Raw genomic sequence first — 25,737 nt, 5'->3', positions numbered from 1 at the left:
TAGGCATCATAAAAGTAGACTTGATGGCAGAACAGGTGTATTGGATCACATTAAACAAGTACTTACCCCAATAGTAAACATATAATTAAAATTATTCATTTCCAACAATATCACAAAAACTGAACATTATGAGCTTCATAATGATGGACTGTTGTACTGGATTGCATTACATTGTACAGGTGTACCTAACAAAGGGGCCACTAAGTGTATATATATATTTATATTTTTATATCCTGAATGTAACTATCCATTCAGGATAAGTGTGATCAACACTGTACTCTTCTCTCATAAGTTAAGAAAAGAGTTTATGCAGAGGAGAAGAAGAATACTGTCAGAATGTGTTTTCTTTATTGTATTTTGTTTGAATGTATTTTCATTTTGTTGTGGTTACCACTTTTATGTTATGGGATGGATGTACATTTGAAAGATTCAGTACCTGTAATACTGGTCTTCCCTGCTGGTCAGCTCCATACTTGCCTTAAAGTGTTTGTTGAATCATATGAAAAGCATTTAACAAAATGAACACGTGCTACTCTCAGTATCACTCTGTTATGTTTAATTGCTTTTTTTTTAAAATTGCGTACCATACGTATGAGATACATTGTTTTATAAGCAAATATATATTATACTTTCAATTTGATAAAAAGGTTACAGTCTGTACAATCATCTCCTGTGTCTACTAAATATCAATTTTTACAGTGGAATCATGAATATATCATATAAAATTGCAAAAAGGACCTCATGATAAGGATGTCTAATCAGGTCACACTTGTCAATGATTGCACCGGTACAAACATAAGTGATTTTGGAAATGCTGTCAAAGTGAGAATGTTACAAAACATTATAAAAGCAGTAGAAGCAGAAATAAAATGAGCTGGGATTGTTCAATGGAAAATTTAAAAGAGAAATGTTATGAAAGGTTAGATTTGGCAGCTTTGCCTCAAATACTTGAACATCATTCAACCATTCGCTGTGGAGGCATTGTCCAGATTAATTTAGCGCTATTCAACACAGTTGATCTTGTACAACTTACAGGTTTGACATTTAATTTCAGAGCAAAGCACATAACATGATCTATCTCTTTACTTTCACATTTGGCATTCCCCTCCATGGCTTGAGAGGGTCATCCAAAAAAGCCAAATATTCTCTAATGAATAACTTGCTGAAATCAGTACACACATTAATTATATTTGCTCTTCTGCATAGCCTTGGGAAAGGCTGTAAACTTCTCTTGACATGTCCGAGTCCTGCTTTACTCTAAGCACATATCTACAGATGTTCCTGTTGTTTCCTCAAACTCGCCCCGGGTACTTTCAGAGATTTGAAAGAAAATCTGAGGAAGATATTTGAAGGAAACATTAATCCATCGCCTGAAAAATGTGCCATCATTAATTCATAAATACTCAGCAGTGGTTTGTGATGGCACCGTGGTGACAGAGAAAGCTGAATGCAGCATCATACTGTATCAGGACCTCAAGAGGGAACAGTGCTGTTCACTGGGAAGGAATGCAAATTTCCTGCAGCTGCAAATAGCTGTGGAACAAAAAAGTCCATTCTTTGCATCTGAAACAGTATCATCAGCATTCACTCTTTCCTCTCAAGTGGTGTGTGTGAAAACACTCTCCCAAATCTCAGTGGAACACACACACACACACACACACATGCACACATGCAAGGAGGTGAGGTGAGAAACCACTCGTTGTCCTTGCCTTCACCTCTGTTCTGGGAAACAGAGGGAATATACAGGTCTGACTAAGCCGGGTTCGGGAGTGTTGTGGTGGGTGCAACGGGAGGAAGAGTGTCAAAAGAGGGATCTGTTGGAGAGAGCTGAGCGAGTGATTGTTTGGGCTCGTTTGAGCCCAGTTGGATGCGGGCAAGCAGGAAGTGAGGAGGTCACAAAGGTGCCACGTAATTCCCAGGAAAAGTCCCGAAAGCACGAGTCCGTTCTGACGTACCTGCGGAGAACAGAGCACACGCTGTGGTCACACAACAGGAACAAATTAATGCATGCATGTATTCTGCACAGTTTACTGCAACGTTCCATGATGTCCACTAGAGGGGGTACTGACGCTGCAGAATGATTTGATATTGGTCACAATGAAACAAAAATACTAAGAATTTGTCATTTTTTAAAAATAAAATTATATTGAATCATTTTTTTTTTATATATATATACTTTAGCCTATAGACCTACTTTAAAAAAGAAGATGTTTGATCACAGATTTAATAATCCCTATTTAAAAAACTACTTTACTGTCCTTAACTGATACCCTATTGGTGTACAATATACAGAGAGGTGACAAATTAATATGGGGTCAGATTAGTCTCAATATTAACAAATACACAAAGAAGGATTCACAAATATATTTTGTGATTTATATATATGACTCTCTCCACAAAAATGTTTTTCAATGCACACAAAAATAGTTATGGTTGTATATAAATGTAAAAAAATAAGGTTAATAAATATATTTCTGATGCATACACAAATATCTCTTATTTTAAATACATGTAATTGAAATCCACAAATATAAGTATTTAAAAGTATTTGCAATTTTCATCAAAAACACATTTGGATGTTGTTACATTTATGTACAAACTGTTAAACCTCCAATAGAGGCATTGAATCTGTTCTGGAGGCTCACGGTGGCCCAAAATCAAGACACTTTTTCTCTTCTTTAATTTGTCACCAATCTTACCATAATGTCCTGCTTCACTGTGACATACACTGAAAATGACATTCTTTGTGATTTTAAAATAAATCTCTTTATTCCTTACCTACAAACCAGCCATCATCACATTTCTCCATCACTTGTACAAGGTCTCCTTCTCTGAGCTCCAACTCATCTGAATTCTGTGGTTTGTAGTTGTAAACAGCTTTATATCTAAAATAGAGATAAAAACAAAAACAAAAGGTCTGAGCCACAATTCAACAAAGCCGCAACAAAGTGGGCAAATACAAATTTGGGGACGTACGGATGGCGTTGCGCCGCTGTTGAGTCAGGGTTGTTTGGCACTTGCATTTGCGGCAGGGAGTTGACGTGTGGGTTGAACCGAGGAGCCTGGTTTGGTATCGCACCCTGGAAGAAATAGAAACCTTGTGTCAGGCATTATGAAATAAGGAACCATAAACAACATTCCTGTCGGCACAAACAGCGACACCACGGGTGTGGACATGCAGTGACTTTCTCGGGCAGTGCAGTGAGAGCAGACCTGTGAGGGGTCAGTGTATCTGGGAGACGTGAGAGCTGTGGCAGCTCCTGCTCTGTGTGCAGACGCTGATGACTGAGTGGAAGGTGAAACAGCTCTAGCCACGGAGCTCTGGTTAGCTGAGTGTGTCCCAGTCCAGTGGCTGTTCTGGTTGGTGGGTGAAGCAGATTGGGAGGGCCACCGATTGGCCGTTTCTTTGGATACAGGTGTCTGGGTGGGGGAGAGCGAGGTGAGGCCGTAAGGTGCAGGTGAAGACGGATTCAGCGGGGAGTGCTCAGGTTTGGGGCTGAGGGAAGTGGGGGTGAAAGGGGATAATGGTGATCGCGGGCAGGGTGAGTGGAGCGGACGCCCTGGACTCTGTGGTCCAGGGGAGACGGGGGACAAGGGGCCCGGTGTGTAGTCGTCAGTGGACAATCTGGTGCGGGGCATCTTGTTGACCTGGACGTAATTGGCCGGGAAGATGCCGCTCCGGCTGGTCCCTGAGATCCTCCCCTCTAACCACTTCTCGTCAACACGCCTGGTTATATTGATCATCTCTCCCTGAGGAACATAATAGAATTTTGAAAAGTTAGATATTACACAGAGAAACATAAAATATCCAATGAAATTTAAATACTAAAGTTTGTTTAATATGGAATTTGTTACGGAGTCAGACCAGCTGTCTCCCCGTTTCCAGTCTTTATGCTAAGTTATGCTAACCAGCTGCTAGTAGCTTCCTATTTAGCATACAGACACAGGAGTGGTATCAATCTTTTCATCTAACTCAGAAAGAATGTCACTGTCTTTGAGTGCTAATAAGATTTCCAGCCAGACCTATACTACAAATCCATGTGTTCTAATACAAATGTGAAGAGACCTTGCACCTTCCTCTCTGTTGAAATACTCACTTTCCGAAAAGGGAGTTCAACAGGTAGGTCAGCGTTGAAGTTAAACAGAGCCACAGCTTCCCCGTAGTCCAACACCTGTAGAGTGGGAGACTTTATAGGTGTGGGCTTCTCTGTAGGAAGCAGAATCTATGGAGGACAAGGGAAAGAGATTTGAGCCAGTATCACAATGTTTTAGATGACCAGCACAAGGTAAAACAGTACAGAGAAATAGCATCAAATGAGACACATTAGGAAAGTCACCTCCACGTAAGATGTGGGGAAAATGCCGGCTCTTCCGTGATGTTCTCCTTCAAACCAGTTGGCATCTACCAGCCTGTGGATGTAAACAATGTCGCCTTTGTTCAGCATGAGCTCCCTGAAGAAAGGAGTAAGGATAATAAGACACACAAAAGAAAAATCCATCAGACTACAGGGTTCAAAATGCATTGATTGTTTCAAATGTGCATTATAAAGAGAAGTTAGACTTCAGATTTGATCCGGAGTTATACATTTGATATAGCTATAACAGAAATGTAAAGGACTATGCAAGAAAGGAAATGGCATATCTGTTATATCAGCTCCCTCTGTAACTCACTTGGGCGACTGAGCCTGGAAATTGAACTTGGCTCGCGCTGCTTTCATCTGGAAAAACAAACAAAGCATTCGGCGTTTTGGGAAGATTTGAACAGAACAACTCAGATCACAAAAACAAAATGCCACAACTTAAAACTGCATATCAAAATGGATTTAAAAAAAAAAAAGATTTTCCAGCCTTTTAGGTAACAATAAAGTCATAGAAACATACCTTCTTCTCCTCTTTCTTAGGTGGGAGCTCCATGGTTTCATTTGCAGGAGAAAGACGTTCTACTGTGGAACAAAGTAAAGGCACAGCGGTCTGAGTGGAGTCTAAAATCTATTGTTCAGCAAATGTTGTTTTTGGATGTGTTGCTATGAAAAAGCAATCACATCCGTGACCGCTACATAAGTTCAAAAAGGGATCTTGGAAATTATTCAGGTTGGCTTCATTCTGGACTAATTTCCAGGAAAAACAATTGGATACAGCTAATCTGTAATCAGGTCTTCCGAGTTCCACTTCCTATTTTTGCGGGCTTCCTCCCCACCCATCTACAGCACCTTCTGATTCTATAGGAAAAAAAGCTTTCCATGCCCACATTAGCTTCACCTCAAATGTGAAACACCAGAGCAGAAGACAAGAGCGGTGAAGAAAGAGAATCATGGGACCTTCGGAATTTATTAGATTACTACGTCAAATATATGCTGCTTGATTAAATGAGGGGCCTGCACACTGAAAGTGCTCATGTCTTTTGGTGGGAGCAGAACATGATCAACTTATGGACAGTACTGAGATCAAAGCAATGCCAGAGTTGGTGGGGAAATCATAGTGTGCATGCGTGCTGCAGAGCCAAAAGGGAAGAAACTCCATGGTTACCATATGTGGGAGCAGGGGTCAATGATGTGCCAACAGAGCGATGGACTGGCTGCTTTGCTGCTGATGAATTGCTGAAAAAGTGAAGAAAAATATACGATTTTTATGTTTATATTACAGTTACTGTATCTGCCAATCAGCGGGGAGGGTTTCTAATGACATCAAAGTGCAGTCAAACACGTTTTCCTGCAGATTTACTGTACAACACATCTGGTTGCAGCTGTACACTGGACAGAGATGAGACAAATAATCAGACAGCTGGAAGGCCATGCAGATGACACTGTGTGACTCATATTGTTATCCTTGAATTGAAAATCTGGTTTAGATGAAGTTTGGAGCTTAAATCATCTTTACAGCCCCGAAAACTCCATTCACAAGCAGGATCATGAGTCTTTCTGAGTTAAGAATTAATCCAAAACCCCAAAGTTTCCTGCCTGGCTTCCTCTGAACTCATTTGCATATTTCCAGACAGTGTTGTTTTGTATTCCAGTATTTGCAGCTGGACGCCAACAGCTACACAACAAACAGGAAACACTAAAAACCTGACAATGTCTTGCGGCTGTTTGGTTTAATTTCACATGTCCTTAGCAACAGGCTCTTTGAAACAAAAAGCCTCTCATCCCACTGAGCCAGAAAAGGTCAAAACCCATGAACTCAACCTAGCAAACAACAGCGAGAATCCTCCAGGAGAGCATTACGCACATGGTGAGCAATGTGGAATGCTGTTTGAAGGAACAAATACTGTACTTGAACTTGTTAAAGTTCAACAGCTTCCTAACAGAATCCAGCGCAGAGTCACCTGATCGACTAACAGAACAGGTACCCTGCAGAGTATTAATGGTCGAGCTGTCCAATCGCAGCGCTGGGTTTCTGAAAGCAGTGGGAAGATATGGAGAGTTACTCCCACTAGATGAAGCAATGTCAAAGCAGATTAAGAGGCTGGGTGTTGGGCTCAGAGGAGGTCTGTTATGCGGTGTTTGACCCAGGCCTTAACAGGAACCTGTCCTGCACAGTGCCTCTAAAAACCAATCCACACAATGAATATAACATCACTTTAAGACCTGCTAAACACCATGGACACCAGTAACATGAACAGGAATGCAACCGCTTTGTACAAAAATAAGTAAAAGGTAAAATGTGCCAAGAAACACACATTATCCACAGTCAGTGCTGAAAGCCCTGAATCTACTTTTAAACAGTCTTATTGGTATTTGTAAGAAAACTTTACTATAAGTACATAAGTATATTTGAAGGATATCATGTGATACAACATAGGTACAAATTGCACTATAATGCAGAAAACAACACTTTTAGTCTTTTAGTGGAATCTATTGTAGAAAAAGGCATCTATAATGATAAAAATGTCAGTTTAGATGTCATTATAACTTTCTGAATATCATTTAAAGTATCTACTTTAAACAGTCTTATTGGTATGTGTAAGAAAAACTGTACTATGTTTAAGTACAATGGTATATTTGAGTGATGTCATGTAATACAACATAGGTACAAATTACACTATAATGCAGAAAACAACACTTTTAGATTACTTTTAGTGGAATCTATTGTAGAAAAAGGCATCTATAATGATAAAAATGTCAGTTTAGATCTCATTATAACCTGCTGAAGTAATCGTATTCCACACTGCTTTCTTGCTTTTTTGTCACTGACCTGTAGTTTGTAGTCCCAGTCTTTGGAGCGGTTACCGGCTCCCCGCCTCTGGCCTCCTGAAAGCAGAGTGAACATTAAACACAGTTTGTTCCCTGCAGCCTTTTACTGTATCTCACAGCTCAGAGGAAATCTCACAACAACTCAGACAAAGTAGAGGTGCTGACCACTCCCAAAGGAGCAAGAAATCCCCTGGGTCCTATCCTCCTCGGGCTAAAAACAACACCACTCATGATCTGTCTGAGCTGCCTGTGATTTCAGTCAAATCACAACCTATGAAGCAAATGTAATCACACAGGAATCAGGAGCGGCTTGACAATCAAAAAACGTTTTCGGCATCCAAGTCGCTCTCTAAAACAAGCAATGTGGGATTGCAAAAGGGAAGTTCCAAACAACATTACCAAAACACATGATTTAAAAGAGATTGATTAACTTTTTTGGCAGCCAAATTTGCATTTGGTTGGGGGGGCAAGTTGCAGGCAGGTGATTAACACAGCAGATCAATCCAAGAGCAAGGCAGGCAGACGATTCCAGGGCATCCGGGTCACAGAGGAAAAACTACTGTACATACGTGGCTAGAAAGCTAGCAAGCAGGGGGGGTGTCAAGGCCTTCATTGAGAGTGGGGGAGTAAGGGTGAGGGTGGGTGAGGATTCTGCTAGATTGGTGGGGGGGGGGGTGCTTTAGCAGAGAGAGTCAGGAGGGGGGCTCAGTACCTCACCCCGGCCTCGATGCTGCTTCTTCTGGGAAAGTGTCCTCTCCAGGCCCTGGATCTCCGAGTCCAGCTCAGCCTCAAACCGACTCAGCTCAGAGACCAGACTGGCCTGAGGCCGAGCAGTGATGGAGTTGGAAGGGCAAAATTAAAAAAAACACTAATACAGTGTACTAAAACAATCTTTGGAGCTAATGGTGTCCCTTTTTAATGATTTAGACCTCGATAGAGAGTGAATAGAGAGGAATTCAAATGCTGTAAAAGCAGCTCACCTCAACTGAAGGGGACTTTGGTGTCTCAGGTTGTTTCTTCGGGGTTAAATGAACCTAAAGGACAGAAAAAGAAAGCAATGACAACATTGAACAGAAGTTTATTTTTAATTCTATAACAATTGGTTGTATGTAACTAGTCGAAATCTCCAATATTTGAGTATTGGTTGGTTTTGGGGGTGTCTGGGGAAACAATGAAGCTGCCATCTACAGTGGGGTTCAACACATTTTTAGCAGTTTAATCCATGTCACCGTTTGTAGAGGGTTTGGACACATCTCTTTTTGTGGAAACAAATTCAAGACAACAGAACATCTCATAAATATAAGATATATTTTGGAAGAAATGGATTTTTATGTGGTCAGTTCCAATGCAGCATATTGAGCTATAGAGAAGCAATTGAAAGTAGTTAAACTCTTAAATACTTTCAATGTGTATTTATAAGGTAAAAAAAGTTTTCAAAATGCAGGGGCACAGGCTGGATGTCAAGATGCCAGCAGAGGTACACCCACATATTTATTTTATATTATAGTAAACTTGATTTCACTAGCTAGCCGATACCGCTTTCACCCTCTCTTTACAAAGACTTAACACCAAGAGTGCAGCTGATTCTATCAAACATTACTTTAAAAGGCTGTGCTGGCAAGAACCGCGGACCCCCTGCTCCATTTTCAGTTGTTTTTTTGTAAAAACCTTGGCTGAATGTGTCTCTCTGAACGCCAAGGCCTTCCCCCTCAGCTGGGAGTCATCCTCACTACAATCACAGACTGTAATGTCACTGAGAAGCAGCACAACACCTGATATGGTCTGATGGAGCGCTGGTTTTCTAAACGCTGTCCGGGGGATAGGACATAGGCCGCTGTCATACAGAGGAAATGAAATAAAGTCTCCATGCTGTGAGCCATTACACACCACAAGAGGTTAACACCATAATACGGATCACAAGACACCTCAGCTCCCGAAGGGGGGAGTGGAAACAAAGATTCCTTTTCTTCATGAGCGCGGACACAAGGGGCACCAATATGCACCAGATCTGGGACATTGTTACAAGAGCAAAAAAAAAACAACCTTAGAGACACCACTCTGTAACTCACCAGGGGTGTTTAAACACACTGACATGTACAAACGGCTGCACACTCAATTACAGCAGCTCCTGGGCAGTGCAGAATACACAAGACAATAAATCACAACCCCAGAGGTAAATAGATATGAGTCAAAGTGTCACCAGCTTGTAAATCACCGACTTTCAGCACAACACCTCCAACATAAACACCTGGATCATGTCTTTTCTTGTCTGAAAAGCTAAATGAATGAACGTTGGATCCTCTGAATAAAAGAAGAAGTGAGCACATGGGGCAGGTACTCTGTGGAATGACCACACTCGCAAGTTAGCTCGCGTGAGAAGATGAAATATGAGGCCTTAAAGGCTATAATCCTTAAAGAAAAGGTGCCCATCCTCAAACCTGTTTTTGATCCCCCACACCGGGGAAAACAGTGCAAGACTACACAAAGAATTACAGTCATTAGAGCCAACAACAATACTAGATTAATCTAGAGGTTATAGAATCATGCAGAAACATATTTTTGTTTCTGTTAAGAGTGATATCACAGCCTATATTTAAACTATGACTACATGTGAGGTCGTTACCTGGCTGCGGCTCTCTGAGGTGCTGCTCCTTCCAGGCTCAAAGTCGAATATGCTCCTCGGCTCAGAGTTCGGCTTTCCCGGGTCCGACAGCTTATCTACATCCTCGCTCCTGAAACATAACACCCCCCACACACACACGCACGCACACACACCATGGACAGCAGGTAAATCACGGCTTCATTGTGAGTGCCTGTAACAACACATCCAAACTTGTCTGTCCCACGCGTTTTCCCTCCACCGCTCTTGGCCTTTTTGGTTGGTATTCACATAAGACGTCACCTGTAGTGTTTTATCTGATGTGAGGAATAAATTCACATTGGTGTGTATTATACTAAAAAAAACACATCAGTATAGAGTTAAATCTCCTCTGCCTGCTAAGCATTTAAAATACCATATCTCACTAGGTGAATTTGCACATCAAATCATCTAATGTTTTGTCTCTTTATAACATTTGTGATGCATGGAAAGGGGAATTTTGCATTCTATCAAACTTAGCTGTCTGGTCTAATCTTGTGTTTTTTCGGATGTGATGTTTTATCTGCACGCTTAGTTTAAACCCGATCTGTAAGTTTTAATTTCAAACTGAATTGGTCTTTGACATTTTGGGAAATAGCTTATTCGCTTTCTTGCTGAGAGTTAGATGAAAAGATCATCACCACCTTCATAAGTGTACACAAAATATGAAGCCGGCCAGGAGATGGTTAGCTTAGCTTAGCACAAAGACTGGAAACAGAGGGAAACAGCTAGCCTCGCTCAAACAAAAAACACCAACCAGCACCTCCAATGTAATATACTATATGTCTAATTTGTTAACTGGCTGCAGCAAAGATTCTCTATAACAAAGATGACGCATTATAAGCTCTGCCAATGGTTTGAAATGGTAGACACTTCCTGTCTCCTAAGTGGGCGTGGTCATGGCATGACCCCCTGGCCCCACACCACATTTGGTAGTGTTGTGAACGTCGTGTGGATAGATGAAAGCAGATTGGGTTATATTTGCATAATATATTTATATTTTCTTTTGCTAACATTAGATATTGACACAGCTAACAGACATATTAAGCATTCAAAAAAATATTTAGCTAGGGCGTTTAGTTGGCAGATCTTACAAGAGTGTTGGTCTCGAACAAAGTTAATTTCCTCCCCATTTGTCCGTCTGAAAAATGTAATTTTAGTGTCAGACTGTTAAGAAGATATGTGGCTTGTGAAAAATGGGTGCAATATTTACTTTGGGGCGAAAGAATCAGTCCTAATCTGTGTTCACGTTCACTTCTCCCATTGGAGTTAATAAACTCATGACATGTCGCTAGTCTCCTAAAGGGGCGGGGCAGTGGCTTAACTGCCTTTTCCTGTTCCCTTTTGAACTGTCTCTGGCTGTAGCTTAATTTTTAGACATATTCAGAGTACAGAGGCGAGAGTGGTATCGATCTTATCTATCTCTCTGCAAGAAAGTGAGTAAGTATGTTTCCCAGAATGTCAAACTATTCCTTTAAGTCTGACTCCTCCCTCTGTGCCTTCCTGTGTCCCGTGCCCCCGAAGCAGTTAACATCAAACCAGTGTAAACTCACCAGTCTGGTAGAGCTCCATAAGGTGTTAGTCTGAAGAGATTCTTGTCTGCTTCATTGCTTCCCTCTGTGTTGGCAGATGACTGGAACCCTGCAGACCAGCGGATCAGGGCAGATCAACCTTAAGTAAAAACTGATTATGTAACTGGACAGGATAACAATGTGGACTCTGGTGGATTCACTTACGTTCGGCTGACCACCGCTCCGAATCCTCCAGCTCAGGTTCTGGTAAACAAGTACAACAGAGAGACTTTTTTTAGGAGTACTTTATATAGATAAATCAACCAAATATCATATTATACTTTTATTTTTCATGCTCTTATACTCCCTTAAAATACGACTGGATGTGTCTTATAGTGAGACCTACTCATAGTTTCCACAGTGTAAAAGTTCTCTGATAAAATTAAATGTCTTGCATTAGAAAAATGCAGTATTATGAGCAAAATGTAAAATAAAACCATTAATTATAAAGAATGTCCCCTTAGAGTGTTTTATATCATCTATATTATATATTTAGATTATTTTTTACTCATGTATTAATGTATAAGCAGCCTTTTAACATTGTAGTTGCTCAAGTTGGAGCCAATTTTAACTACTTTAGATACTGTTGGATAGTTTAAATTATAAAAATCATCATATTTTATAGGCTGATCATATGTTTTGTACATTAAAACTAACTATACCGCAATCAAATAAATGTAGAAAGTCTTTTTTCCACTAAAGCTCATCAATAGCACCTCAGTGAGTTGCATTGTAACTTTGACCTACAATATTGTTTAAGAACACAAATCACTTGCAGAGAGCTGAAAATATTCCTATAAAACAAAACTGAGCCAGAGCAATCCACTAAAACCACCTCAGTGCTGCGATGGTGCCACTAACCACCCAAATAACAGGGAATGCGTTTCTATGACGCAACACGTAACAAATGAACAGCTAGATTTACGAGGGGCTGAGATAAGAAGCTGGATTATTGTCAGAGTTAATAAGCAGAGATGACATAAGACTTTAGGGCTCTTTCATCACGTCTTATTTTGCCTCTGCAGCAATCTGTTTGCTGGATCACCTCTGTAGTACCTGACACTGACAGAGAGGAATTCACTCTGGTGTTGTGTTAGTGAAAAGAGGAGGAGGAGGAGGAGGAGGAGGAGGAGGAGCGTCCTTACCCTCTGGCTTCTTGTGGATCTGTTTAAACATGCTCTTGTACCAGTCTCTGGGCTTGTTCACACTCTGGTAGAAGAAAAGAGGGAAGGGTGCAGAAGGAAAACAAATCTGGTGAATTAGACGTAGAGAAATACAGCACCACTGGATGTAGCAGGAACACACAAACATCAAATCAACAAGAATGTATGTTTATTGAGAATGTATGCAAAAAAAAATAACATTTAAAGCTAGCGTTTGATTATCAAACAGTACATTCTGTGTCTTTGTCTTACTGATCTGGAGGCAATGGGCATCCCAGTTTCATCCACTGGACCGATTCCTGAGAACTTGATAAGCCTCTCCTCCCTGGTGGGAGTCCAGCTGCGTGGTAAAGTGGAGGAGGCCTGGACGCCATTGGACAGTCCACCTGAGTCACAACAATAACATTTCAGTAATTATCTTGTTTCCATTTATTATTGATTTCAGGTGATGTATAAAGCCATTAAGATGCTTTTAAACCCTACCACATCACATGAAACCAGCCCAAGATATTGTTTAGCCTACCAATTAACTGACATTTCAACTGAATTCGTCTTTTTACTCTTCGACTGCTTTCATCTCTTACTCTACAAATAACAACTCAACTTCCTTCAGTGGTTGCGGGTCAACAGATATTTCGGCTGCATTCACCTCTTTCTTTTCAACCAATTAAAGGAACAGTGTGTAACATTTAGGGGGATCTAATGGCAGAAATGGAATATGATATTAATAACTATATTTTCTTTAGTGTATAATCACTTGATAATAAGAGTCGTCGTGTTTTTTTATCTACTTACGGAGAAGGTCCCCTCTCCACTGAGTCCACCATGTTGCTCCGCCATGTTTCTACGGTAGCCCAGAACGGACAAACCACACTCTGTTAACTTTTCCTTCTTGGGCCGGAGTCGATATCGTTATTTGCTCCCATTGCCACCACTCTCTCTCTTGCTTCACCACTCACTTCCCACGTACACACACACTCTACGCACTGGCTCTGCTCTAAATGTCAGCCACCGTAGCTCTCCAACACGCTTGGCACACGGGGGAGGCTTCAGTTGTTTGCAATCTCTTCACCTCACTGCTAGATACCATCAGATCCTACACACTGGACCGTTAACTCCTTTAAATGCTTACACTGTGACTGACATTTCAAATCCTTTCAGGTCTTAGGTCGTCACCTTTGACCAAAAGAAAAGTTCTTCAGCTTTTCTAACTCCCACCACTTCCACTGTAGTGTTCATACACAATTTAGTGAAACTGCTTTCAGTGCTGACACTTCAACTGACACCTTCATCAGTTTATACACATGAGCTGACATTATTTTTTCTTTCTTTAGCATCCATTCAACTGACACTTCCAATACAATTTATCACATGCAGTTCGACTGACATTTCAACTCCTCAGCCTCCTCCTCAGTACTTTCATTTCAACTGATACTACAATTTCATTCAGTGCTGTCACTTCAGCTTCAACATCTTTCAGCACTTTTGTATTTTGACTGCCACTCCAAGCTACAGCTACATTTCAGCAGCGAGCACAAGTCAATGTTAACCAGTTCATTTTGACTTAAATTAATATTTACTTCCTGAAAACTTATTTTGAGTTGTCCTTCAAGACACTGGTGTGATGCACAGATTTAAATACATCATAACCTTACCATGCGGTTGTGAGGGGCCATAGTAAGATCCAAAGCTGAGAGTTGTTGGTCCACTTCCATTCACTTCAGACACCTTGAGAAGGGCAAAATTATACACGTATATCAGTTATACAACCATCTCAGTGTAATGTAAACGCAAAAAAAAAACGCAACAGTGACTGAAAACCTCCTTGAACGTACAGCCTGTGATGCATCATTTTTCCACAGGGAGGAGCACTTGTTTACTGAATCCCATGCACTCAACCTCAGCAGTGTTATTAACACAGCCTCCAGGAAATTACTGCATACCTTGAACTCTCCATATGGCAGCCCTGCTGAGCGAAAAGGGCTCAGAGGAGGCGTGGGGAGTCCAGGGGAGATGACCACCTCATGGGTCAGCTCTGGAGATGTTAGGATCTGCTGACCACCTGAGGTAACACCATGGTCCCCGGAGAAGACAACCCGGGAGCCATTTGGATCACCAGCCACTTCCGTACGTTGCTAAACAAAGAAGGAAATGAGAAATATGGATGAACAAAAACAATGTGTGAACTTTGCTCCTGTCATGTCCTCCTGTTGGCCCTGGGTAAACACTGCTCTCTACGGGAGGTCGTGTGAACTTGTTAGCGGCCCGGCTATTCTCCAGAGAATAACAGGCCTCGGTGGGGGAGCCTCTGATGAAAAGGTCCCTAATTTATTTAAAGCAGGACCAGTGGGGAGTGGTGTTCCACCCACTTCATCATCTCTCTTGCCACAACTGCAGAAAGGCCTCATTCAAGGTGCAGAGTGGGGGCACTGAAACAGGAGAGGACCATTATGAGCCCATTAACTCCCTATTCACCAGGCCTCCCTATTCTCCCGCCAGGGGGTGGGACCGGGGCCAGAGAGGTTGGGAGGGGGGTCGTCGATGTCAACCTCAAAGTCCAGCAGGGCTAGCAGTAGTGTTGTGGTCTCCATAGTGATCTATTTACTCCCTCCCATCCATGATGGCTGGTCTCGCTCTTCTATAGGAACGCTATGTGTTTGAAGCAGGTGCTTCGGTCCTCCCTGCGTGGCTGCCGGGGGTCATGGGAAAGCCCCTGTAGAGCTGCTATGTGCACCAAAGGCACACGGTGGTGACACTGGGCTGACTTAGTGCAACACTCGTGAGTGGTTTTCCTGGAGTTTGCGGGTTTAAATGTGCATATTCAAGACAATGGCATTTGTTAAACTGTGTTCAACATATAGCATAATTAAAAAAAAAATGGCTTTACCTGAGACTGCATGTGATCTGTTATGGTCCTTCTGTGACAGATATGAAATTCTTGCGCCCAGCATCAAAAGTATCTGCAAAGACATGCAAAATGCAAACATTTTAGTATGATAATTGAGATATTTTCCAGAGGAGTTACAATATTCCTATCAAGAGTATAAGCTATGTTGTGTTTTTAAAAAAGAGAAATTGACTAGCACCTTCAAGAAGACAAGAGTATCATCAGATCGAGATGATGATTCGTTTTACAAGTTTTTGTGCCCGGCCTCTTTAATAGAGCAACTCTACTCTGTGGCAGACTTCTTTTATCTAACATCAGTTATAAAGGACTTTCTCATGTGTCGTATTGCCAGTTGATGATTGCTCTACCTTGAAGATAAATTGTTGGAAATGTTGGTAATTTTACATTGGTTACCCACTGCTATCAAACGCATTACAGAAGTTTGCAAATAAATTATTGATTTATTCATACTGAAACACTCAAATAATAATCTGCTTCAGTGCTAGTAACAGTCCCACAACTGTCACCAAATTTTTATGTCAAACGTTGCAAAATCCTGATTGTTGCACGGAAATATGTGACGTCACCGTTTTCCAACGGAGCCTTAAATAAGAGCTTTAAACCAGTGAGTAGCACACAGACATAAATACAGAAGTCTCTCATGTGAAAAACCCTAAACTGTTCTGTTAAACTGTGTGTGCATTAGGACTCTGTTGCTCAAAGAACAAGATGAATGAGTTTAAGAGTTGTAGATCAGATCTGTTACTATTTTCATTGCAGATATTATCCGATCAATGTCAAACATCTGAAGATTCTCACTCTTAAATTTGTACTCTGAATCTTGACCTTTTTAACCCTTTGAGTCATTAGTTGTGTGGGGTCCAACAAAGCCTCTCTGTCATAAATCACGTTACAGATTCGACAACTGTTCCATTATCCCGTCCCACTAGTATTTCAAAGAGGGAAAGTTAGCGTCACCCACTTTTCCCTGTTGCTAAGGAAAAACCCACCCAAAAAACGAGTGTGACTCACATGCCTGCTCCACTTTTCCCAGCCATACTATGCCGTAATAAGCTGGACTTGAGGAGCTGGATGATGGAGAAGGTCGGCTACTGAGAGCGGAGACCAGCTCCTAATCAATTGCACCTCAGAAAAACAGATTAGGCCGTGCTGTTTCAACATCAAAGGCAGGGGGAGAACGAGGGGGAGGCCATTTCCGCTCCTGTATGCGGCAGGCACCTCTCATCTGCAGTGGCTAAATGGCCCATAATAACATTGTAGGCATAGAAACCACGGCCAATGTACAGCCCTGAATCCCTGGGCTCTGCAGAAACAAGGTTAAGTGATTCGAAGTCTTTGTGCACTCGGACTATGGTCAAAACTCATCTTGGGTTAAAAACCCATCACAGATTGGAAGCAACCAATAGGGTTAATATTAGGATTAGGCTATTTTTTCTGGTGCAAACTATGGCTTTGTAGCTTGGCAAGAAAGTAATGAGTGAGTGTGGGCCATGCTACTACAGGCTGAGAGCTGCCCAACACAATTTGCACTAATGAGTTTTCCATGTGGCATTTGCAGCTGAGCATTAGAGTCTGTAATCATTGTGGTCAAGTCCTAGAAAACTATACGCGCTCTGTGTCTCTGAGCACAAGGTTAGGAGACAGCACAGAGCGCGTACAATGATAGAATCAACTCTCCAGTTTCCAGACAACGATGTCACTCTATCTGAGTCATTATCTCCCAATAAACTGCCTTACATAACGGGAAAAATATGGGAACCGGAGGATTGTGTCTGCAACAATGCCATTACCGCTCAGGCATGACGGATGACCTATCATCGCCCAGAGCAATCACAGCCAGCTGATTATCCGTCTAACAACAGGCAGCACTGCAAACAAGCTACATTTACAAGTAATGGCTTAAAGTAATCTCTTTTACGATGTGTTTGACATGCGGGTTCTTATTTACACCAGATCTCCCCCCGGCAGGCTGCCATTCACTTTAAAGGCCCCATCACACTGATGAACTAGATGAGTAATTCATTGGCATTTTTAAGGAGAACTGTTTCCACACAGGCCTCTTTTACACAGACATCCTGAAGAGCAGACAAAGCAGCTCCTTTTTCCATACCCAAGCATTTCATAATGGGTGTGGTTACTATTAATTAAAGGGGCACTATGCACTGCCATAAAGTTGGGGGACTCACAGGAGACAGATTAAGAATAAGAGTGGTCAAAATTTAAGCAGCAGAGACTGAGATATCCTGAACTTTAGTCAGTAGTATGGGTCAAGCTCCGAGAGCATGGGATCCTACATTTCCCATAATGCAATGCAATAGCATCTCTTTTAATTAGACCCTCCCTGTCTCCTAATGCCTTCTTCTTCCAAACTCCTACAGTTTGTAGCATCGGCTTTCTGTTAAAACATTTAGTTGTTTCAAGTACAAGCCGAGATAACAAGACCAGCAATGACCCCAATGACATCATCAGGGTTTCATTTTTTGGTTTACTTTGGAAAAACTCCCTCCAGAGCCACAGAAGATGTTAAACAACTGTTCTCACAACCACACAAGTAATATAACCTGATCCCGTCAGATGGTTTGTTGCACAGAAACATCTGAGAAGCCGTCATTGGAAACTGTTTGGAAAAGAATAAATACGTGGCAGGTGATTGGATGAACCATCTGTCAATCAAACTAACGACAGCGAAACTAACTGAAGGTAAAACATCGCCATACTTTACCCGTTCAGAGCCGTATACTTTGCTCTCTTCTTTCAATGAAGAAATACTCTCCAGTTCTGATATAACTGATGCTAATGCAACAACGCTAACCTCTTCAGGAGCCCCCATTGTTGTTAAGAACAAACAGTCGCCTCTCCGTGTCGTCTCACGCTATGGTCTCACCAGGTCTCACGAACCTAAGCCACGCCCGTAGCTGCAGTAGCTCCTCACAGTACGCTGTCTGGCGAACCGAACACAAACGCATAACTCGGAGCCTGCCAAGATGGGTTTTCGTTCGACATTTTGATCCAGCGATTCTCGCACGACCTTGTGACATTGTGAGACTCCAGCTGCTGTGCAAGGTTACAAGTAGCACTCCTCCAGACGAGTTCAATAACCCTCAAGTGTAAATCATGGTGTGCCCCTTTAATACACACTGCAATATTATATTAATGCCATTTATTGAAAGAGGTGCGTGCAGTGAAAGCAACACCATGGCATCAAAAGTCTGACTATTACTGAACCCTGTATTATTTCTCTGGGGGACTGAATTGTTGTTCTTATGTAAATAAACTAATACAATTCTAATTTAACTTGATATAATTGGAATTATGGACCACTTTTTGTTTCCCCTAGATTATTGAGAAGTTGACATTGGAACTCCCTCCGCTCAGAGGCCCCAAAAAAACTGCTTCATCGCTGTTGTATCCTGATGAGTAAGCTCGTGTCATAACAGTGTGTCTGTGTCTCATTTCTCCGGGGAGCTGAATCCAACAGAGAAATCCTCCAACGGTGCATGCATTCCCTCTCCGAGAGCACTAAACACAATCCTACCTAATAAGGAAAAATCACTGTTGATATCTAGCAAGAAAATCCCTGTCCGGAGGTCTGGCTCTCCCTGGGTTTGCTCTGAACGGCCAGAGCATTCTTACATAATTACTTTGACTCAACAGCGGAGGCAGATATAAGCTTTCACGTGCAGACAGGGTTTTTTTTTTTTTTTTTAAAACCGGTGGTGTTTGAGTGCGTTGATGCTATCTCTCTGAAATGTAAGAACTTTACAGCCCACATATTAGTTAAACCCCTGCTAGGTGAGAGGTCCATTATCACCACAGGATCAGGTTTGGGAATGGAGGGGAGAAACGGAGCCATAAAAGGCCCACATGCCTCTCAGCTGAAGATGACATGATGTCCTGCATTTTACATTTCCAGCTTACTGCAGGGTATTTTATGTATCTATTATCTACCCACGCTTTACGTTTAATCCGTCACGGGGTAACTGAGGACATCCAAAATGAGAATCAGGGGATTTTTAGTATGGCAAATCTCTGCCTCTGTCCCCCAAGGAAACTCATCCGGTCTGGAAGAAGCACAGGGCCAGATGTTAAACTCTAGAAACTGATCCTCAAAACAAGAAGTCTAACAGCTCCACGACATCATCAAATCAAACATTTGATTAACATATTAAAATACTTAAAAAAAAAAAAAAAAGCATGTCACATTAGTGAAGCAAGAGGGGTTTTCTCCTTTTTTTTTACCCATAGGGAGCGGATGAGGAACCAGACTATTATCTGAAGTTGCTGAGCCAGAGCAGACTTACTCAGCAGCTACAAGGTCAGTGAACTTCACCACACCCCTGATTCCTGTGAATCACAATGGGAGGTTTCCCCCAGCCGGAAATAGCAGCACAACAGTAATGCAATAGTAATGCTATTGCAGAAAAGTGTGAAAAGATGAAACCACTCTGTTGTCATTCAGTAGCATAGAAACTGATGACAAGTGAACTTGTGATGAGGTCAGTAGTCCTCATTAGTCATCAAAAGTCCCTCTTCTAATGTCTTTCTTCCATAGAAGGATGCGTCTTTCTGAGAAGACTCTACATGACCTACGGTGACCTCATCCTCCTCCACACACACATCTCCTTGCATTGTTCTCACTAAGAACAAGGCTGTCAAGGTGACCACACATACCCAAATGAATAACTGTCAACAGTTTGACCCGTGAACTTCTGCTATCTATTGGAGCACCATCGGGAAAGTATAGTGATTTGCGATCGGAGGGAGAATCACGTTGTCCATAAATCATCGGCGACGGTGGAGAATGTGTCAGTAATGAGCGGGGGACAATGACTGAATGTCCCGAGGCTTCAATAAAACACATAAAACTGTCGCTCGTGAGTCCATTCAAAAAGCACAAGTGTTGTACTATGCTTCCGTGTGCAGGGTAGTGAGGAGAAATGCTGAGTTAATCATTGACTCCATGTGGTGGGAACTACTTCACATGGACGGATCTTAGTCCTACTGAAGGACACCGGCCAAAACATGAGCTCAATATTTGCTCAAGGTGGTCATTTTGTTTGGGTGAGCGCTGACCTGCATTGCATTTGACCTTAAACACTCTTTTTCCAGAGTCTTCAAAAAGCGTAAACAGACTCTGATCTTCTAAAGAAGTGTGTATTTCCTGGATATTAACCGAGGAACAACACGACAGATGGAAGGGTGAAGTCTTATCACCACGTACACAATGTCACCGCAGCCCAACAAGTTGCATAACTAAGGTTGTAAAACCTGAAGAAATCCCGCCTTTAAAATGTGGTGAGAAAAGTGGTGAGAAGGTAATCACCAGCACATTTGCCGGATAAATAAAGTGGGCATTTATTTCTAAACACATGAAATGAGTCACTCTGCAGTTATGCGGGAGATGTTAGAGGTCCTCTGAGGTCGATCACGCAACCGTGCTGCCCCTTCTGCGACGTAGCAGACGTGCGGTCCATACAAGGTCCTGGAGACCGCGAGTTTATGAAATGCAGTTATTGAGGGGATACACACATTTATCAGTGGGGAAGTATGTTGCCTCCTTGTATGGTGCTCCTCCAGTCAGAGCAGCAGGAGGAGTCGGTCTGTGTGCTTCTTGTCAATGGAAAGGCGATGTTGTTCCCAGGAGGAGCAATAAATGAAACCAGAAGCGCCTAAAGTTTATCAGATTTGTCCTTACAACAAACTCACTCCTTATTTGGGTGGATTTGTAAAAAGTGAAATCGTAATACGATGTGTCAGACAGAGCATGAGAAAAATACACACTCAAATCACAGCAATTGCGGAAAAATAACTCACAAATCCTCATGCCTGTCATTTTGCGTCTTCAAAGCTGAGTGCAGCCTGTGGATATGAGGACTGGCAGCCGGACCCCTCGGTAATATCACAAAGGGAATCAGAGCCGGCTGTGCAAATCACCCTGACAGTAAGGGGAGCCACCGGTGATGACTGGACGGGCCTCTGATTTTAGGCCATTAGGCTTGAAATCTGCAGCGAGATGGGAAAGTAAATGATTTCCTCTGACTTTCTGGAGCTCTGCTGGCAGCACATGTACCTACTGGGCAGAGCAATGAGGGATGACATGTTGGGAAACACTGCCCACGGTGCCCTTTCGCCCTGTCTCTGCGCGCTCCAGCTGTAGCTCACAGCAGCTCTTGCCAAAAGAAATCTCAGTCGGTTAACTCCCACAGGTTTCAACATCAAAACTACACACATCACAACTTGTTTTCAGGTGAAAAGCATCAACACAATGTGTACTGGTGGGAGCAGCCCTGAGCGGTCAGACAGGTTACTCAACCTTTTAAAAAACACACAAGTTGCTACAGAGTCAATGTTAAAGATCACTCCCTGATGTGATTATAATCTGCGCTCCCACAGGAAAGAGTGTACTCACCTTAAAAAGTGGCACCAACAAGTGAACTCACACCTCTTTCTGTCTGCCTGAGTCGTGCACGTAAACCACGCTGCAAACCCTCCCTGCTCCTTCTCCCTCTCTCTCTCCTCTCTAACTCATGAGACTAGCCAGGACACACAATCTCTCTCTCTCTCTCTCTCTCTCTCTCCCCCAGCCCTCGCTCTGCCTGCCTCCGCGAAGGACTTCCCGGTTGACAGGCATCGCCATGGCAACCCACTTCGTCCCCCGCTCAAAAGGCACCCTCTTGGCTTGTCAGTTCGGGACCTCCTTTAGCCCTATTGTTGTGATGAGGTGATATTTCACAGCGCAGGGTTAACCAAAGGGGAATGCAAAATAGTTCATCACCTCCACTGCCCACTGACTCCATGACACCCCTCCTGAACTTTAACTCTCCCATGCCTCCCTCTGCTTTTGTGGGTGTGTGTTTAATGTGTGTGTGTGCGCAAAAAGGCCCAGATCTGTGGCACGAAGGGAGAATAGGAGCTCCTTCTGTTCCAGTAGCTCTGGAAGTGTTTCAGAGTCATTACTCTCGTCTACACCGTGTAGTCCATCACTGACAGCACAAGTCCTGCCCCCATGATCACACACACACACACACACACAAACATACACCATACAACACATACTGTTGGATTTCAAGGTGGAAGGAAATTGCCTGGGAAGAGGATCAAAATATTCAAATTAGGAAATGCGGTGCAGATAAGTCAGTCAGCATTCAAATTCCAGCGGGATGGTTGTTTATACCACGAAGCCTGAAACAGTCAAAGAGGAATGAAGCTCACTTCTCAAACCCAACTGTTACGCTTGCACACAATCCATGCCCAAATAAAACCAGGATTTCCAGTTTGCCTGCAGCTCTTGCCAATGACGACAAACAGTCCACAACCTGAAATCTAACGTGCTGACAGGCTTGTTTTGGCGCTGCTGAGTCTGCAGCAGGTAGACCGATATACTGTACAAGGTGAGAGATCAAGTCACCTGTTAACAAACATGTGTACTTTGGGTTCAATAAACTAAACAGCACAAGGAGTATTTCTCTCTCTGTGTGTGTGTGTGGGCAATTTCCAACTTGAAATTGAAGGACTCAGCTCTTTTTTAATAATTCAGTGGTCTGGCTTGGTAGAGCGAAGCTCAGGCCACATATCCATTTACCAAGTAGGTTGTTTTTGCCAAACAGTTGAGCCGCTGAACCTGAGGGGCGAGCTGCCGGGCAGCGCGGGCTTCAGGCTGATTCTCCCCTTCGTAATCTGTGTCACGCCGGAGCAGACTTCCACCCCGCTGTGACCACATCTGACACCCTGTCACTCCGCATCTAAATGAGGTAATCACGCAAGAGGCGATTGCAGCTTTGGCCCGGGACCTGACACCTCTCCCCACACTGGATCCTTGTTCACTTTGTCTCTCCGCTAAACAAACACAATGCTTCACCAATGCCAGCTCTGCCTTTTTTTTTTTAAATTACAGAGAAACATTGTCAGGACAGGAAGAGAGGCACGATGTTTTACGTCAGTCCCTCTGAGATGCATGGATTTCAGCTGACCTTTACTGTGCTGTAAAGGTCAACCACTGTCCTTTCAGTGGTATGTGCCAGTAGGTTACTACAAAAGCTCAATAAAAAGCCAAAGATTCCAGCGAGTGAATAAACCATGACATAAATGTGTTATATAATCAAAAACTACATCACTAAATGACTATAGCCCTGGGCTTTTTCTCTTCTCTACTCTGAGGAAACAAGAGACAGCAAGTCTGTAAAAAAATCATGAGATAAAGTTATCATCAAATACTGAAGAGACACGAGTCCACAGGTAAATAAGCATCACCGTAACCATGGAGGACAGATAAGGAGGTCTGGATATCATACAGTGGCATTCATACCACAGGCTGTGCTCTGAGGTAGCACTTGCTGAACATCTCTGAGAACAAACACACAAGAATCACAGTTTGTTTTAGCGGTAAACAACATTTTCCTGAGCCCTGCATGTCCCAGGACTCTGGGTCACACTGTTGGCTGACAGGGACAAACAATCTCCGGTGTAGTTATAAATCCTCATGGGACCTGCTGCTGTTATTTCTAACAGGGAAATATTCAAACACTGAAATGTTTCTGACCAAAACAACCAAAGCCACAACAGGAGGCAGCCTCAGGATCTTCTGACAGTAAAAGATTGGCATCTAAAATCCTCCTCATGTCCGCCCTTTTCCATACAAAAGCTCAACTGTTGCTCAACAACATTTCTGAGGAAAACTGTCACAATGATAATAAACAGCCCCGTCTTGTTTGTCTCAGTGGTTTCCAGTGATGAAGTAAAACAGCATGCTGCTCAAATCTGTGTCCTTTCAAATAAAAATGTCAATCAACACCACTTCATCAAAACAGAAGCTGGAAAAAAAACTCCCTTCCTCTTGAATTGTGACTATATTCCTTCCTTGTCATACTAACCCTTGAGAAGCAGTACTTACAGGCGAGTGCAGGCTGAGCAGTGAGGTCTCCTCAGTGCAGAGCGAGGGAGGAAGTGAATGAAAAAGAAGGAGGGGAGCCGCTGCTGCTCTTCTCTGCCTCTCCCTCCCCTCTTTCTCGGGCCAACAGGGTGTCTTTTATCTTTGGTGAATGATTCAGCGTGGGTCTGAATGTTTGACGGAGCGTCCGTGGGCGAGCGTATGCATGAGTGTGTGTGTGTGTGTGTGTGTGTGAGCATGCACTTTAAAGCTCATCAGGGAGAAGGCACTCAGTAATAGTTTCCATCCACAGCTGGAAATAATAGAGATTCCCATACAGGCACAGGCGCAGTGGCACCGCCCTCCACTGTTTTACGTGCAATGGGAAGAGGAGGATTTCCATAGCCATCTCAATAAACAGGCCTGAGTGACACACATGTTATAATAGCATGGTCTATTCACTGTCTTAGGTCTTTAGATGTGTTTTAGATGATTCAGATCAGACACAAAAGACAGTCTGGAGGGCTTTCTATGAGATCCAGGTGGCTCTATTGCTCACCTGTCCCTTCCCAAGGCCCACCTTTACAGTACATTCAAGAAAGAGTATTTCAAAGTACAGATGCCAAGGCCCACACACAAACACATGAGGGCCTCAGAGAAGTCTCAGTGTTTCCATGTTCTCTTCCAGCACCAGACCTACTCACCCAGTATGAGGACAGCCTCGCAGCAAAGCCAAGAGAAGTAGTGCTACTGCTTTCCTTTCTAAATCCAGTGTCATCAGCAGATCAGCTGTGTATTCGGAGAACTAAAGCGTGAGTGTAAAAGCTTACCGTTGAGCTCCTGAGAGTTTTATCTGTCGCTTCCCACTCCCATGTTTTCCTGAGATATTAGTCGGCAGACGCCCGCTGGATTCCTGCGCTCTGAGTCCAGAAGCAGAAGTTCTCAGCTCTGCCATCCAAGATAAATATTTAACAGGTCTGGCAGCCAGATCAGCAACCAAAGGTCACACCTCTCACTCTCTTTCTCTGGAGTCCATCTTCACGTTGGACCCGGGAGACGACCACGTCACCGCTCACGACAGCTCGAATTACTTGCAGGGGAATCACAGTCCAGATGAGTAACAAGCTATTAACAGATGTGGAAAGAAACAATTAGTAGTTGCTATTTTTAATCCATCACTGGTCTGATAATGTATCTGTAATGTTTGCAAATACAGTTAGTACAACATTAGAATCCATTCCTTGCAACAAATGTCTGTTTCCAAAAATCTGTGAACATGATGCCAAAAATATTCTCTTATTTCACTTTCAGTCTTTGTTTTGCAGTGGACATTCACATGAGCGGTGCCACACTGCCTCTCAGTGGGCCTGAGAAGAACTGTGGAGTTTATATTTTACCATG

At 42.7% G+C, this 25,737-nt stretch overlaps 1 protein-coding gene across 9 annotated transcripts; it reads right to left on the bottom strand.

Annotated features, from left to right (window-relative positions):
• Positions 1-535: 535 nt before the first annotated feature.
• Positions 536-25,306, bottom strand: sorbs3 (sorbin and SH3 domain containing 3). 9 transcript variants are annotated; one of them, XM_074638396.1, is made up of 21 exons: positions 25,167-25,306; positions 15,450-15,522; positions 14,506-14,697; positions 14,218-14,290; positions 12,815-12,948; positions 12,545-12,608; positions 11,565-11,603; positions 11,382-11,469; positions 9,814-9,922; positions 8,171-8,224; positions 7,903-8,010; positions 7,192-7,247; positions 5,527-5,597; positions 4,882-4,943; positions 4,672-4,718; positions 4,338-4,452; positions 4,098-4,223; positions 3,214-3,750; positions 2,977-3,080; positions 2,779-2,885; positions 536-1,955 (listed from the first exon to the last, which is right to left on the bottom strand). In XM_074638396.1, the coding sequence occupies exons 2-21, from the start codon at positions 15,459-15,461 to the stop codon at positions 1,894-1,896; spliced, it is 2,160 nt and encodes a 719-aa protein (XP_074494497.1). In that variant the 5' UTR covers positions 15,462-15,522; positions 25,167-25,306; the 3' UTR covers positions 536-1,893. The 9 variants fall into 9 exon arrangements, with proteins under 9 accessions (XP_074494497.1, XP_074494500.1, XP_074494496.1 ...); XM_074638399.1 differs by having other exon boundaries at positions 4,882-4,940; XM_074638395.1 differs by lacking the exon at positions 25,167-25,306 and adding an exon at positions 24,361-24,499.
• Positions 25,307-25,737: the final 431 nt, after the last annotated feature.

The sequence above is a fragment of the Sebastes fasciatus genome, chromosome 6 (genome assembly GCF_043250625.1).
Source record: "Sebastes fasciatus isolate fSebFas1 chromosome 6, fSebFas1.pri, whole genome shotgun sequence".
In the NCBI taxonomy this organism is placed as follows: domain Eukaryota; kingdom Metazoa; phylum Chordata; class Actinopteri; order Perciformes; family Sebastidae; genus Sebastes; species Sebastes fasciatus.
This window is presented reverse-complemented; position numbering and strand designations above follow the sequence as displayed.